Source organism: Natator depressus, chromosome 2 (assembly GCF_965152275.1).
Source record: "Natator depressus isolate rNatDep1 chromosome 2, rNatDep2.hap1, whole genome shotgun sequence".
NCBI classification, from domain to species: Eukaryota; Metazoa; Chordata; order Testudines; family Cheloniidae; genus Natator; species Natator depressus.
The window spans coordinates 204,907,066-204,924,981 of record NC_134235.1 but is presented as its reverse complement, the minus strand read 5'-3'; the positions used below and the strand labels follow the sequence as shown (position 1 = coordinate 204,924,981).

The following is a 17,916-nucleotide window of genomic DNA, read 5'->3' as shown; positions in this document are numbered from 1 at the left end:
GGTTGAACGATGAAGTGCCTTAGAAGACTGCAATAGGTTAGAGACATACTAATAGTAATTTAGTTAAAATAACAGAAACTAATTTGTAGTGAACTTGTATTCTGAAGCTTCAAGACACACCCTGGTGTTAAGAAGAATAGCACTGTAGATTAGAAGGATCAATACACTTACTAAAACACCAGATATTCAATTTAAAATAATTACTTTTTAAACTCAAAAAAGCAAGATTTCCCCCATTATACTAATTAACCTTAAAGGATTTGAGACTATACACATGGATTCAAACTGTATTTATTTAATTTCACTGTAAACCAAATAAATTAGGTCAATATAAATTCCATTTTGTTGTATGTACATCTATGCCATCAGGAAGCTGTTCAGGCCAGCTAATGTAATAGTGATAAAGTGTACTCCTTCCTTAGCCTTGTAAAGGTTCACATCTTCATTTTCTCTGTCCATCAAATGGTTCCTGTACAGTATGGCCAATCTTTCATCCCCAAAGTAGACTAAAATAGACAGAAAATTAAAGTTAGATTTGTAATATATATATATATAAAGTAACATGGAAGTAACATGGGTCTTTCTAAACACAAGACAGGATGTACAACTCTAGCTCAATGCACATTACTACACCTGGGGGAAAGCTGCGCCACTACGCAATCAAGAATTTTGCAGAAATTCATGCTGAATTTCCCCCCCGCCTCTCCCCCCCCCCCCCCCCCAGAAATGGGCTGCAGCGCTGTTGGCCGCCATTAGGGGACGCTGGACTCCGCAGAGGCCAGCTCACACATGGAAGACACTGCAGGGGGGAGGGGAAGGGAGCTAGAGGGCTCCCGGCAGCTGCGGTTCCCAGCACACCCTGAGGGAAGGAGATGGCAGCATGCAGGAAACTCCACACAAGCCTGGGGTGGAGCATCAGGCTGTTTCTCCCTCTGAATCCCTGGGCTCTGAGGGGTAGAGGGGGTGGGTGTCTGGGCTTGGGGGTCCACAGGTGGGCTCTGGGAAGAAGCGGGGGGCTCTGTGGCTGGGCTCTAGGGGGGGTGGGAAGGGTTGTGGGTATCTGGCCCCCCAGCTGGGCTCGATATTATCTTAGTATACTCTCCCTTTATATTAATCAGTTTCGATACAGTATTACTAAGTTACTGGCACCACAACAAAGACATCTGTCAATACTTTCCACTTCATTTTATTCAGTACTTAAAAAAAATAATAGTGTTGGCCTTCTTCCATGAATGTCTTTTAATAAACAAAAGAGTTACAGTGAAGCATCTGTCTAACAATCATCATCAAATCACTTAACTTCTCTGCTCTGCACCTGTTACCTCATTTATAAAGCAGGTATAGAATGTCCTATCTCAAGGATGTTGTAAGGCTTACTCTTCATAAATTGTTTGAAGATCCTCAGGAAAAAAACCAATATTTACATGTGAAGCATTAATATTTCCTCAAAAGACAGTATTTGGAGAACATTACCTAGGGAGGTGGTGGAATCTCCTTCTTAGATATTTTTAAGGTCAGGCTTGACAAAGCCCTGGCTGGGATGATTTAGTTGGGGATTGGTCCTGCTTTGAGCAGGGGGTTGGACTAGATGACCTCCTGAGGTCCCTTCCAACCCTGATATTCAATGATTCTATGAATTAAAATTAATCAAAGGTAGGAATGAAACAATGTTAACTCTTTCCCCTTGTGTTCGTACATTGATACAATCTTTTTACAGTATCATCTACTGTTTCTCAAATTCAATATATGCCTCATATAACTTACAAGATATCCATTAAATAAAGCAGGCACCTTTTCTCATTCCCTGTGTGCTCTATAATCATATTACATTATATCAACCATCTCCCAGTCATATCAGTTCAAGAGCTGCGTGGGTTAAAAAAAAAGTAGTGAAAGTGTTACGTCAGCTGATCGTTATAGAACGGCTCTCATTTATCCCATGCCAAAAAGCAGCAAATAATACACAACAATGCACTTTTTGTAGTTTAAGACACTTTCACATAAATGATTCTCTCCTAAAGTTTTAATAATATATAATTACCCAGTCTTCTAGTCTTGGTATGTAATGGAGGACTTGGAAAGCTGCTTGTGTAGTTGGCCTATCTATTCAGAAGTATGGGCCAGTTTGCAGTACATGGCACTATCCCCACGAGAGAGAGAGAGAGAGGGAGTGTGTGTGTGTGTGTGTGTGTTTTTTTAAATTTACAGTAGAAAGCAGTGGAGCTGTTCAGAGGTGCAGGATGAAGAGCTCCCATAAAAAGAATGCATACTAAACAGAGGAGCTATGAAAACTCTAAATGAGCCATAAACGCCCAGGCTTAAGAGGGGAAATGTGAAGTGTCCCAAATCACCTTTTTTTTTTTTTTTTTTTTTTTTTAAAGACAACAATCAGTTGGAGAACTTTGCATGGGTGGAGAGAGACTCTCTCCCACCATTTGCAATGCATGGAGAGAGATACTCTAGGGGCTCCTTCCCTCCTTATCAGGAGGAGAGATAAATATTCTCCTGTAACACATCCTGACTTTTCACTGTACAAACTTCATTTCAGACTTGTTGGAGCATAGTGGTGGTGCTTAAATAATTTTAAAAGTTCTTTCATGACTTACCATTTCTCCCTTTCACTATCAATCTTAATGACTAGCAAGCTAACTAAAAATTCACTTTTGACAAGAAGCCCATAATGAAGGAAGTTCTCAAACTATGATGACAATGATCAATGAAGACAGGATTTCCTGGCAGTTAACGCCTAGATGGAGGGGACATCTGAGCCTAAAGTTTTATTTTCTTTCCTAGCTTTCTGCACTGTTTTTGCATGTGTATTTACAGATGTATACGTACCTCAAAACAGTTGGCTCAGGCATTCCAGGATCTGCACCTCTCTTAAAACCTGAAGTAACAAATATATATGTATATCAGCAGCTAACCAACACAAAATTGGGATTCCTTCCCCACTCTCAAATTCAGTAAATTTAAAAAAGCTGTCAAAAAAAAAATTATATATACACAAATCATACCCTAACCAGTATAGAAACCTCACATTCTTCTCAATATTTTAAGATTAGCACATCTTGTTAGCAGTATTTTAATGGACTATGCCTTTGCCCTATAATTTCATAGTGACTAACCTCTATCACCCATGCTAAAGCGACATCTTCTGTTTTCTTGTTTAGAAAGCAACATAACATTTAGAGGAAGACATTCAGATTACTTCTAGCTAGCATTAGCATCCCCAGCTGTTAATCATAACATGAATTGTGCAGGGAACAGAACCAATGGGTAAAGTTAATGGAGTGAAACAAGAAAGAAATGGGAAAACCCATTTAAGGTCCCTCTGAAACTCTCTTTCATTAATATGTCATGAAACAAGATTTTCTTTTCTTCTCTTTTAAGCAAACAGGAGGGAACAGAAAATCCACTCAGGAAACTGTAGGTCAAGAAGAGGAAAGTATAAGACAAGGCTATATTTTCTTTCTCACCACTTCTGCCCGAGTACTTCCAAAAATTTAAATTGGTATGCATGGGTTTATTCAGTTTTAGCAAGTTATACAACTCTCCAAATAGCCAATCACATTATATATTTTTCCACAATATTTTTAAACACATTACCTTTGTACTCTAACAAGCAATGTTTATCAGATGCAGGATTTATGTAGCACTTGAAGTATATTTGAATATAAACCAGGGTAGTCAATTAATCGCAGTTATCTCACGCAATTAACTGAAAAAAATAATCACGATTAATCACACTTTTAATCACATTGTTTTAGAATACCAATTGGAAATTTATTAAATATTGTGGATGTTTTTCTACATTTTCATACATATTGCACTCTGTGTTGTAACTGAAATCAAAGTGTGTATTATTTTTGATTATAGATATTTGCACTGTAAAAATGATAAAGAAATAGTGTTTTTCAATTCACCTCATGCAAGTACTGTAGTGCAATCTCTTTTTTTTTTATGGTGAAAGTGCAACTTACAAATGTAGACTTTTTTTGGTTACATAACTGCACTCAAAAACAAAACAATGCAAAACTTCAGAGCCTACAAGTCCACCCAATCCTACTTCTTGTTCAGCCAATCGCTAAGACAAACAAGTTTGTTTACATTTACAGGAGATAATGCTGCCCTCTTCTTATTTACAATGTCACCAGAAAGTGAGAGCATGGCATTTCTGTAGCTGGCATTGCAAAGTATTTAAGTGCCAGATATGCTAAACATTTGTATGCCCATTCATGTTTCAGCCACCATTCCAAAGGACATGCTTCCATGCTGATGACACTTGTTAAAAAAATAATGCATTAATTAAATTTGTGACTGAACTCCTTGGAGGAGAATTGTATGTCCACTGCTCTGTTTTACCCGCATTCTGCCATATATTTCATGTTCTTGCAGCCTCGGATAATGACCCAGCACATGTTCAATTTAAGAACCCTTTCACTGCAGATTTCACAAATTCAAAGAAAGTACCAATGTGGGAATTCTAAAGATAGCTACAACACTCGATCCAAGGTTTAGGAATCTGAAGTGCCTTCCAAAATCTGAGAGGGATGAGGTGTGGCGCATGCTTTCAGAAGTCTTAGAAGGGCAACACTTCAATGCAGAAACTATAGAATCCGAACAACCAAATAAGAAAATCAACCTTCTACTAGTGGCATCTGACTCAGATAATTAAAATGAACATGTGTCGGTATGCACTGCTTTGGATTGTTATCGAGCAGAACCCATCATCAGCATGGACCCATGTCCTCTGGCCACAACAGTGCCATGAGAACACCTGTTCTTACTTTCAGGTGACATTGTAAAGCAAGTAGCATTATCGCCTGCAAATGGAAACAAAATTGTTTGTCTGAGTGATGGGCTGAACAAATAGGACGACTGAGTGGACTTCCAGGCTCTAAAATTTTACACTGTTTTATTTTGGAATGCAGTTTTTTGTACATAATTCTACATCTGTAAGTTCAACTTTCATGATAAAGAGATTGTGCTACAGTACTTGAATTAGGTGAATGGAAAAAATACTATTTCTTTTGTTTTTTTTAAAGTGCAAATACTTGTAATCAAAAATAAATATAAAGTGAGCACTGTACGCTTCGTATTCTGTTGTAATTGAAATAAAGATATTTGAAAATGTAGAAAACATCCAAAAATATCTAAATAAATGGTATTCTATTATTGTTTAATCAAGTGATTAATCGTGATTAATTTTTTAATAGCCTGACAACCCTAATTTAAATGAATTAAAAATTGTTAGCATCATTCATAACACAATAAAAAATGATTGTGCCAGCACTAAAAATAAACTCTTCAAATCCTACATTACTACTAGTGCTATTTACTGTGATTAGTAAAGAAAATAAGATACTTGACAGGTTTCAGAGTAGCAGCCGTGTTAGTCTGTATCTGCAAAAAGAAAAGTAGTTGTGGCACCTTAGAGACTAACAAATTTATTTGAGCATAAACATGGGGAAATAGTTTTACTTTGTGTAATGACACATCCACTCCCAGTCTTTATTCAAGCCTAAGTTAATTGTATCCAGTTTGCAAATTAATTCCAATTCAGCAGTCTCTCGTTGGAGTCTGTTTTTGAAGTTTTTTTTGTTGAAGAATTGCCACTTTTAGGTCTGTAATCGAGTGACCAAAGAGATTGAAGTGTTCTCCGACTGGTTTTTGAATGTTATAATTCTTGACGTCTGATTTGTTTCTATTTATTCTTTTACGTAGAGACTATCCACTTTGGCCAATGTACATGGCAGAGGGGCATTGCTGGCACATGATGGCATATATCACATTGGTAGATGTGCAAGTGAACAAGCCTGATAGTGTGACTGATGTGATTAGGACCTATGATGGTGTTCCCTGAATAGATACATGGACACAGTTGGCAACGGGCTTTGTTGCAAGGATAGGTTCCTGGATTAGTGTTTTTGTTGTGTGGTGTGTGGCTGCTGGTGAGAATTTGCTTCAGGTTGGGGGGCTGTCTGTAAGCGAGGACTGGCCTGTTTCCCAAGATCTGTGAGAGTGATGGGTCGTCCTTCAGCATAGGTTGTAGATCCTTGATGATGCGTTGCAGAGGTTTTAGTTGGGGGCTGAAGGTGATGGCTAGTGGCGTTCTGTTATTTTCTTTGTTGGGCCTGTCCTGTAATAGGTAACTTCTGGGTACTCTTCTGGCTCTGTCAATCTGTTTCTTCACTTCAGCAGGTGGGTACTGTAATTGTAAGAACGCCTGATAGTGGATGTGTCATTACACAAAGTAAAACTATTTCCCCATTTTTATTTCTGCCCCCCTACTGTTCCTCAGACGTTCTTGTCAAGTGCTGGAAATGGCCCACCTTGATTTTCACTACAAAAGGTTTCCCCCACCCACCCCTTCTCTCCTGCTGGTAATAGCTCACCTTACCTGATCACTCTTGTTACAGTGTTATGGTAACACCCATTGTTTCATGTTCTCTGTGTTATAAATCTCCCCACTGTATTTTCCAGTGCATGCATCCGATGAAGTGAGCTGTAGCTCACAAAAGCTTATGCTCAAATAAATTTGTTAGTCTCTAAGGTGCCACAACTACTCCTTGTCTTTTTAAGATACTTGACAATCTGCTAATGCACCGTTTTTAAAAAAGAAATTTGTATTGGGGATTAACTCTTTCAACTAGAATTCAAAAAATTCTAATTTATTAAAGTAACCTTGTGCTACAAAAAAGCATGCTTTTTTGTTCCAAAGGCACTGAATATATTGACCAAATTTCAAATTGATAGTAAAGTTTGGAAAACAGAAGTGAAGCACATGCAATGTCTAAAACTTATTTTACACAACATCCTGTACCATTTCTATAGAGAAAGGTCTTTCCCCTCTCTGTTAGATAATTACTAAGGGCCTGTGTGATTCACAGGCCACTGAAGTCAATGGGAAGACCTCCACTGATTTCAGCGGGCTTTAGATCAGGCCTTGAACAAACAGCCAAAGTATCATCTGAGAATGCAAGGAAGAATCTGACCCATTAACTTTCAATTGCTGTATTTTTCACTTTGGACTGCTGACAGTTATTAAACGGAAAACTCATAGAGCTGATTCTCCTATACAAGATGTGACTTAAAGCTAGATTTAAGTCAGCAAGCAGAAAACTTTGATCAAAATCATTATTTTAATTTCATTTCACATTTGTCCTTTTTATTTCCCTCTAGAGAAAAATTGATTCTCACTGGTTGGTAAACATTAAAACATGTTGATTTTCAACTAACTATAGCCTTTACACAAAATTTGCTACTGTTTGCTAACCAGGCAAATACATTATTATTTATACACTTTTTTTAAAGCAATTGTATTGCTTAACATACATTTATTCAGATTCTTAATTTTCACATTTTTCTTATGTCAGAAAATGGTGAATGAAGCATTTTTTATTTACTAGGTTACTAATTTTTTACTCATGATGTGTGTCAAGCTGCATTTGGATAGAAACTGGAATTCAATTATAAAAAGGTACAAAACTACATTTTCAAATTTGTTTTTAATTAGCCAACTAAAGCAATCTTAAATGTATTGGATACATAAGGGAAAATAGTTTTAAATGCACATGTTTTATCAAGCTAAGTAATAGATCATCGTCTCACACCTCTTTTTTTATTCATCGCTTGAAGGAAGAAAACAAGCTTTCCTGCTTTTTCAATTTCCAATACCTTTCTCAACTCTGAATAATCAGGTTGAATAAATTGAAGAAAATAGAAAAGGAGTACTTATGGCACCTTAGAGACTAACAAATTTATCTGAGCATAAGCTTTCGTGAGCTACAGCTCACTTCATCGGTAGTCTCTTCACACCTGCCAGAGGCTACTGCTGTCAGAAACTAGTTTAATATTTTAACAAATTCTAGTTCCAGTTGCTTAGCCAGTGACTTCCCCCAATTCAGTGGTTTGATTTTCTTAAAACTCTGACAAACATGTACTGCTTGAATACTGTTTTTTATTCAAGCCAAATGACAATAATAGATGATAGTAAGTTTGAATTAATGAAGGTTGTCAGTTTCAAATTTTAAACAGGTTTATTCTTTTAAAAATATATCTAAAATAAATCCAATTTAAATAAAAAAAACTAAGGCCTTGTCTACACTGCCACTTACAGAGCTGAAACTTTCTTTGCTCAAGGGTGTGAAAAAACACATCCCTGAGCGATGCAAGTTTACGCACTGTAAAGTGGCAGTGTACACAGCGCTCCCAGCGCTGGTAGCTATTCCCCTCACGTAGGTGGTTTTATTACTGCGCTAGGAGAGCTCTCTCCCAGTGCTGGAGCCACGACTACACAGCCACATTAAAACACTACCATGGCAGCGCTTTAACGTCAGCTGTCTAGACATACCCTAATTTTTTAATTTAAAAATATCATTTAATTTTATCCATTGTGATCCTATATTTGGATCCTACATTATCAGGGCAATAATATTTAATTTGCATTTGATTTTATCAGAAGTATAAATAATAGATTCATTTAAATGTTAATTCAGATGTTAAAATCCCACAAGACATAAAGGAAACTAACAAAATTCTAAGATGAAGTCTGCACTTCAACCTCTCATTTTGAACTAATATACTTTATAACAGCATTAAGGATATTTCCTTCAGAAAACTTAATGCCAGTCTCTTAAATTTCTTAAAACAAAAAATACACCTCTACCAACAAAAAAACAATCACATTATAGCAGGAACATGACACCTGTAGTTAAACGTGCATATGCATTTCCTTTCTAACACTGTTTTCACAGACGCATAGAATATCAGGGTTGGAAGGGACCTCAGGAGGTCATCTAGTCCAACCTCCTGCTCAAAGCAGGACCAATCCCTAATTTTTGCCCCAGATCCCAAACGGCCCCCTCAAGGATTGAACTCACAACCCTAGGTTTAGTAGGCCAATGCTCAAACCACTGAACTATCCCTCCTTGCTTACAACTTTCACTTTTCATATTGAAGTTTCCTAGTCTGGTTCTTTACCTGACAAAAGATTTGCTTTGCAGTTTTAACATAACAGTTCAGTTGCTTTAGGGCAAAACATTTGTTTACTACTATAAAAAAAAAATTATAACACTGATTTTGCCTTATTAGAAAGTTCAAATTGTGCAAGGAGTTAGTCTAGGGAGCATTCCAGTGATATCCGTTTTTTAATTAACAGATTCATAGGAATTAGGGGAAGAGTGCATTTTATGCATACACAGTATTTGTGGAATGATTAAAAAAAAAAAACTTTTCACCAATTATCTAAGCAAAGGAAGGCTGTGCGCAAATGTACTGAACTAGTTTAGTTACTTAGTGTGTGGAAGAACGCTGCTGCCTCAAACATGCTGCATTTTAAGTGTGAAAAGAGTGAGACAGGAGACTTCCTTCATTATGTGAATAATTTATTCCAGATTATGGACTTTCTTTTTTAAAAAGTCTAAGCAGTTCTGTCAGAGAAACTAGAATAAGGTTACACAATTAAGGCCTCCCAAATAAAGACATACCAAAGATACATGCAACCTTAACTGTGCCCTTTTTTGTGTATACATTACTATCATTTAATCCAGGGGTGGGCAAACTTTTTGGTCCAAGGGCCACATCTGGGTGGGGAAATTGCATGCAGGGCCATGAATGCAGAGCTGGGGCTAAGGTGCGGGAGGGGGTGTGGTGTGCAAGAAGGGGCTCAGGGCAAGGGACTGGGGTGCAGGGTGTGGCAGAGGGCTCAGGGCAGGGGGTTGGAGGCTCAGGGTGCGGCAGGGGCTCAAGGCAGGGGGTTGGAGGCTCAGGGTGCGGCAGGGGCTCAGGACAGGAGGTTGGGATGCAGGAGGGGTGCAGGGTGTGGCAGGGGGTTGGGGTGCGGGCTCCGGCCCGGCGCAGCTTACCTTGAGCAGCTCTGGGTGGCAGCGGCACGCAGCAGGGCTAAGGCAGGCTCCCTGCTTGCCCTGGCCCCGCACCACTCCTGGAAGTGGCCGGCACCACATCCCTGCAGCCCCTGGGGGAGGGGGGTCAGAGGGCTCCGCGCACTCCCCTCGTCTGCGGATACTTCCCCCGAAACTCCCATCGGCCACGGTTCCCCGTTCCCAGACAATGGGAGCTGCGGGGGGCGGTGCCTGCAGTCGAGGGCAGTGCACATAGCCCTCTGTCCCCTCCCCACAGGGACGTGGGACTGGCTACTTCCTGGAGCGGCATGGGGCCAGGACAGGCAGGGAGCCTGCCTTAGCCCTGCTGCGCCACAGGGCTGGCAATCCCATGGGCCAGATACAAAGCCCTGATGAGCCGGATCCGGCCCGTAGTTTGCCTATCCCTGATTTAATCACATAAGCACATTCTAGCTCTCAAAAAATACACTATTCTATTTTTTTCACTAGCTTTACTTACACATATATAGCATATGTGTCCATCAGACAACAGCCAATAAGAGTAATTCTTAAAAGTAAGAAGTCATATTTTAACATGCTAAAAACCAGGTATACAAAGTACACTACAGATAATACAAGCATGGTTTACTATGTTTTTTGCATAAATAAATGCCATACACTATTTGTCTGGAATACAAATATACAATATTAAAGTTTGATCCTCAAGTGCTGTGTGAACATTTTGCACTGCACTGCTGATGGATTCCAATCATAAATCCTTCATTTTCTGGTGCAAGAGGAATCCTCCAACACCACGGAACTATCACAGCCATTCCCAGTACTATGCCAAAATAGGCGACATGGTCAGAGAAAAGGAACATGACCAAGATGCTCCTAAACTGCACTAACTCCCACCTTTAGCTTTGGTCCTCGGAGACCACTGGAGGAGGTCTCACTTACCCAGCCTTGAGTGCCCCAAGATCAGGAAAGCGCAAAGTTTTATGCTACCTATGCACTCTGCATTTTACTTGTACTTTTTGTTCCTCCGCTCCCAATGGAAAAAAAAATTTACAACTTTTTTAAGTATGTGATCAGGGCACCCTTATATGTGTCTTTTCCTGAGTGCTTAGCCTCACAATCTTAATTTTTTCGAATACATTTAGCATACATTTGTTTTCTGTTTCTGAATAATCAAACCACTTGTCATTAGTAGGCTTGTAATGATATTCTGTTTTCAGATATGATACATGCTGTTTGCCACATTACAATTTTAGTTAGTTATTGTGAAGCTAAAGATACACCAGATGAGAGGTAGCGTGTTATTTTGATGGCTAAGATTCCAAAAGATGGAAAGAGTTGTGTGCATTTTTGATTTTCCAGCACACCATAGGATAACAGTTCCAACTCTTCACCTAATAATGCTCAGTGGAACTCAACATTTTCAGCAAAAGTTTAGAGGAGATTCAGAAACAACTGCACAATAAGTATTAAGTTTGAAAATTTAGACTCAAAATTAGGCAGCAGGATTAAAGAAATAACTGGAGTCTTTTAAAAAAAAGACATAACATGGGACGAGAGAGAAGGTCCTCTCATGGATCAGTAACTTGTTAAAATATAGTAACAAAGGGTAGGAATAAATGGTCAGTTTTTAGAATGGAGAGAGGTAAACAGTGGTGTCCCCAGGGGTCTGTACTAGGGACCAGTACTATTCAACATATTCATAAATGTTCTGGAAAAAGGAGTAAACAGTGAGGTGGCAAAATTTGCAGATGATACAAAACTACTCAAGATAGTTAAGTCCAAAGCAGACTGCGAAGAGTTCCAAAGGGATCTCACAAAACTGGGTGACTAGGCAATAAAATGGCAGATGAAATTCAATGCTGATAAATGTAAAGTAATGCACACTGGAAAACATAATCCCAACTAAAATAAAAGGAGTACTTGTGGCACCTTAAGGTGCCACAAGTACTCCTTTTCTTTTTGCGGATACAGACTAACACGGCGGCTACTCTGAAACATAATCCCAACTATACATATAAAATGATGGGGTCTAAAGTAGCTGTTACCACTCAAAAAAGAGATCTTGCAGTCATTGTCGATAGTTCTCTGAAAATATCCCACTCAATGTGCAGCGGCAGTAAAAAAAAAAAGCTAACAGAATCATTAAGAATGATTGGGAATCGTTGGGAATCATTAAGAAAGGGATCGATACTAAAACAGAAAATATCATATTGCTTCTATATAAATCCATGGTATGCCCACATCTTGAATAATGCATGCAGATGTGATCACCCTATCTCAAAAAAGATATATTGGAATTGGAAAGGTTCAGAAAAGGGCAACAAAATGATTAATAAAACTGGGACTGATCAGCTTGGAAAAGAGACAACAAAAAAGGGATATGATAGAGGTCTATTAAATCAGGTATGGAGAAAGTAAATAAGGATCTTCTCATAACACAAGAACTAGGGGTCACCAAATGAAATGAATAGGCAGCAAGTTTAAAACAAACAAAAAGAAGTATTTCTTCACACAACGTACAGTCAACCTGTGGAACACTTTGCCAGAGGATGTTGTGAAGGCCAAAACTATAACAGGGTTCAAAAAAGAACTAGATAAATTCATGGAAGATCGATCCACCAATGGCTATTAGCCAGGATGGGCAGGGATGGTGTCCCTATCCTATTTGCCAAAAGCTGGGAATGGGCGACAAAGGATGGATGACTTGATGATTATTACCTCTTCTGTTCATTCCCTCTTAAGCACCACTGTTGAAAGACAGAATACTGGGCTAGATGGATCTTTGGTCTGACCCAGAATGGCTGTTCTTATGTAAAAACTTCCCAATGTACATTCAATAAACGAAGAGTAACACACAGAATGCACTGAGGTGTACACAAAAGGAAGTAAGTGGTTTCTGATCCACTTTAAAATAGATGTATTACCAATTATCTCACACATAAGTATGTTATAAAACAGATTTTAGATTAATGAGTTGAGATAAATCTGTTTCAATAATATACTTGCCAAATAAATGGTGACAAGAAATAGATAAAGCTGCTATGGAAATATGTCATGTTGCTTGTCAACATATTTATTCACTGCTTTCTTGACATATTTAATGTATACAACAGTCCAAAGATTTGGGCACTACCATGGGAATTGGGAGCCCTGGGTTCAGTTCCCAGCTCCATCACAAACTTCCTATGTGATCTTGGGCATGTCACTTAAGCCCGGTCTACATGCTCATTTTACACTGATTTAACTATTTCTGTTAGAAATGTGATTCTTTTGTAAAATCAATTCTTCTGATACAACTTATGGAGTGGATGCAGCTACACCAACATATCAGTGTAGCTAAAGCAGTACAACTTGTTTGCGTAGACAAGCAGTGAGGCAGAGACAGGCCAATGCTGAGTGATTTTGAGTAATTTCCTAGGATGGGATTTTCAATGTCAATTCAGGTGATTTACATATACAATTTTAAATATTAAGTTTTTAAATTTAAACTGATCATAAAGGTGTTTTATCCACAAAATTGTAAATAGATTTAACATATGCAATTGTTAAAGAGTACATGGGGGAACACAGAAGACCTAATTTTACCAGTGACTTATTAATTGAAAAACAAAGGCCTTTTAATCAGACTTCCATGCTGCATTTCAATCATAACAACCCATCATTTCTCCTACCATCAACAAACTTTTTTTCTAGGGCTAAGCTCCCTGGGGCAGAGACTTTGCCTCATTTGTTTTCAAATTTGACTAGCATACTTAGGTGCTATGCAAACAAAGCTCTTCCGCTGGGCATAGCTTTTCGCTACGGCCATGTCTACATGACAGTGACACTGCACCCATGTCACCATAGTGTAGACACTTCCTACATTCACAGAAGGTTTTTTTCCATCACCACAGTTATCTACTTCTTCCAGCGGTGGCAGTGAGGTTGACAGAATAATCCGTCAATCAACCTAGCTGCATCTACAGTGACGGTTAGGTTGGCCTAACTACATCGCATAGGGCACAATATTTTTCAAAGGCAAGAGTGACATAGCTAGGTCAATCTAATTTTTAAGAGTAGACTAGGACTAAGTTTGTAGCTTGCAGCCAGAATCTAAGGCAGAGGTGGGCAAACTATGGCCCGCGGGATCGTCCTACCTGGTCGCTGAGCTCCCGGCCAGGGAGGCTAGCCCGTGGCCCCTCCCCCGCTTTTCCCTCTCCCCTGTAGCTTCCTGCCGGGCAGCGCGGGTGGCATGGCTGGCTCCTGCAGGGTTGTGAGCTCCTGCCGCTCTGAACAGCATGGGAATTGGGGGGGGGGGGGGGAGGTGTTGGATAAGGGGCAGGAGGTTCTGGGGGACAGACAGGGGATGGGGAACGGGGGGGGGGGTTGGCTGGCTGGATAGGCGGGGGTGTGGATAAGGGTCAGTGCAGTCAGAGGACAGGCAGCAGGGAGGGTTGGATAGGGGGTGGGGTCCCGGGGGGCAGTTAGGGTCGGGGGGCTCATTTATTTCTCATATATCTCACGTATTTTCAAGTCTGATTTTGTAAGCAAGCAGGTTTTTAAGTGAGGTGAAACATGGAGGTATGCAAGACAAATCAGACTCCAGGAAGGGGTACAGTATAGAATCATAGAATATCAGGGTTGGAAGGGACCTCAGGAGGTCATCTAGTCCAACCCCCTGCTCAAAGCAGGACCAATCCCCAACTAAATCATCCCAGCCAGGGCTTTGTCAAGCCTGACCTTAAAAATATCTAAGGAAGGAGATTCTACCACCTCCCTAGGTAACGCATTCCAGTGTTTCACCACCCTCCTAGTGAAAAAGTTGTTCCTAATATCCAACCTAAACCTCCCCCACTGCAACTTGAGACCGTTACTCCTTGTTCTGTCATCAGCTACCACTGAGAATAGTCCAGATCCATCCTCCTTGGAACCCCCTTTCAGGTAGTTGAAAGCAGCTATCAAAGTAGTCTGGAAAGTCCCCATATCTACTCTAGCGACACCATCAGAAGACCCAACCACATCAGCCACACCATCAGAGGCTCATTCACCTGCACGTCTACTAATGTGATATATGCCATCATATGCCAGCAATGCCCCTCTGCCATGTAAACTGGCCAAACCGGACAGTCCCTACGTAAAAGAATAAATGGACACAAATCGGACATCAGGAATGGTAACATACAAAAGCCAGTAGGAGAACACTTCAATCTTCCTGGACATTCAATAAGAGATTTGAAAGTAGCTATACTTGAACAAAAAAACTTCAGAAACAGATTTCAAAGAGAAAAAGCAGAACTAAAATTCATTTTCAAATTTAACACCATTAATTTGGGCTTGAATAGGGACTGGGAGTGGCTGGCTCATTACAAAAGTAGCTTTGCCTCTCCTGGAATTGCAACCTCCTCATCTATTATTGGGAGTGGACTACATCGACCCTGATCAAATTGGCCCTGTCAACACTGGTTCTCCACTTATGAGGTAACTCCCTTCTCTTCATGTGTCAGTATATTTATGTCTGCATCTGTAATTTTCACTCCATGTATCTGAAGTAGTAGGGTTTTTACCCACGAAAGCTTATGCTCAAATAAATCTGTTAGTCTTTAAGGTGCCACCAGACTCCTTGTTGGTTTTGTGGATACAGACTAACAGGGCTACCCCTGATACTTGTTACATGTCAAACTCCACCCTATTGCTCCAGAGGTTTCTGGGTCACCAGACCAGACCAATTTGGGCACCCAATCAGCTGCTTGGGGGAGAGAGAGCGAGACAAGGCCCCACTTATCAAGCCTGCAACTACTGGGAACAGCAGTTCTGGAGCACATGTGGCGGGGAGCGGGGCTTGACTCCCTCCAGCGGCCACTGGAAGGGGCGGGTCTGGGCGCTCCCCCCCCAGCAACAACAGCCGTTGGAAGGGGCTATTCTGGAGCGGCGAAGCTTTGCCTGTCCCTTCCACCCAGCGGCCGTTGGAAGGGGCGGTTCTGGAGTGCGGCGGCTGCTCTGCCCCAGCGGGCTAAAAGCTAAAAACAAAGCTCCGCGCGCTCCAGAGCCGCTTTTTCCAAAGGCCGCTAGAAGGGAGGAGTCAGGGGAGGCCCCAGGCCCGAACGCACGGGCCCCTCCGCCCAAAACTGCTGGGGGTGCGGGGCTGGCCCGCGTGACCCAGAATCTCCCTCTGTCCGACCCCCCCGACCGGTGAGGGGATCCCCGCGTGCGCCAGCCCGCGCCCCGGCTAGCTGGGGATGGCGCCGTGTTCCTTCCCCGGGCCCCACGCAGCCAAGCAGGCCTCGTGACCAGGCAGGCTCCCCGAGCGGGGACAGCGCGGTTCGGCTCCGTTCCCCTGCCCTGGCACTGACCTAGATAGAGCACGACGGGGATGAAGCCCCAGCGGATGGCGAACTGGCCGCCCTTGAAGAGCTGCTGCAGCCGCAGCTTGGCCTCTTTGCTCAGCTTCGGCATCCCGGCAGCGCGAGAAAGGGAGCGGTGCGCGCGGCCGCAGGACTTGTAACTGCGCAGGCGCGGCGCCCACGGGACAGCCGGGACGTAGCTACCTGCTCGGGCACCTCCACGCCACAGTGCGCGGGGGAGGTGGGGTCGCGCGCATACACTCGTAACGGGCGGGGTGGTGGGACCCTGTCGACGGGCGCGGGGTAGAAGATGCTGTCAGCGTCTCGTTCCCGCCTTTAGTCCTTTTATCTGAAGCGGAACGAGGTCTGGCTGGACTCCCCGCAGGCTCGTCCCAGTCGCCTCCGGAACGCGCTGTAGCAAACGCACCCGCGGGCTGCTTCTGCGCAGGCTGAGGCCTCGCTGCAGCCGTGGACTTGAGTCCCGGCCTGGACCTCGGCTCCAGGGCCCTGGGAGCAATTACGGTCACTGCTAGTTGAGCCCAGCTCGGTTCCTGGAGGTGCAGAGTGGAGCTTGTCATCCACGTTACCAGTCACAAGCCTTCCAAACCCACATCTGAGGCCCCCCTGAATCATGATGTAAATAGAAAAGGAGTACTAGTGGCACCTTAGAGACTAACCAATTTATTTCAGAGTAACAGCCATGTTAGTCTGTATTCGCAAAAAGAAAAGGAGTACTTGTGGCACCTTAGAGACTAACCAATTTATTTGAGCATAAGCTTTCGTGAGCTACAGCTACAGCTCACTTCATCGGATGCATCAGTGTAGCTCACGAAAGCTTATGCTCAAATAAATTGGTTAGTCTCTAAGGTGCCACTAGTACTCCTTTTTGCGAATACAGACTAACACAACTGCTACTCTGAAACCTCTCGTGATGTAAATAGTAAAAGCTGGGCTCTTTTCATTTGCCTTCTGGGCCCTGAGCCTTTAGGCTGTGATCAGGTCACATTGTCAGGCATTCTTCTGCAATCATAAGAAACGTAGACCTCCAGGGGTCATTTATTCCAGCCCCCTCATCTGGGACAGGGCCAAGTACACTTAGACCATACCTAGCTGATGTTTGTTCAACATGTTCTTAAAACCTCTAGTGATGGTTGTTGGATTGAAATTCACCACTCAGCAGACGGGTCTAACATCTCTATTAAGGCAAAATATTACCAAACTGTATCAGTTACTTACAAGTGGGAAGCACATTAAGACAATCTCACCATAGTCCCTTCCAATACTGGACAATTCACAGCTTCATCTTCCCTTTGTTGCAAAGATTATGTATAACGTTTTGATATCTTTTCTTATACATATGTATTAGAGCATGTCTACACGTGTAGTGGTGTAACGCATCTGGTGAAGAGGCTCTCTATGCAGACAGGAAAGAGCTCTCCCAGTGGCATAATAAAATGAGCGTCAGAGCTTCTCCCGCCAACATAGTGCTATCCGTACCGACGCTTATGTTGGTGTAACTTCTGTCACTCGGGATGATTTATTCCAGGGATGAAAGTAATTTAAAGGACTTACCGGTACACCGGAGTCCTGAGCAGGGGCGGGGCCTCAACCGGAAGAGGCAGGGCCTTTAGAGCCCCAGGCCCTTCAAATCAAAATTTAAAGGGCCCGGGGCTCCGGCTGCAGTAAAGGGGGCTAGGAGCCCCAGCCCTTTAAATCACTGCTGGAGCTACCAG

The 17,916-nt window shown here is 41.9% G+C and overlaps 1 protein-coding gene across 1 annotated transcript; it reads right to left on the bottom strand.

Moving 5' to 3' along the window:
- Positions 1-275: 275 nt before the first annotated feature.
- Positions 276-16,385, bottom strand: TOMM7 (translocase of outer mitochondrial membrane 7). The gene is made up of 3 exons (XM_074943338.1): positions 16,193-16,385; positions 2,839-2,887; positions 276-506 (listed from the first exon to the last, which is right to left on the bottom strand). Exons 1-3 carry the CDS (start codon positions 16,293-16,295, stop codon positions 491-493), a joined length of 168 nt encoding a protein of 55 aa, XP_074799439.1. The 5' UTR covers positions 16,296-16,385; the 3' UTR covers positions 276-490.
- Between the last annotated feature and the right edge of the window lie 1,531 nt (positions 16,386-17,916).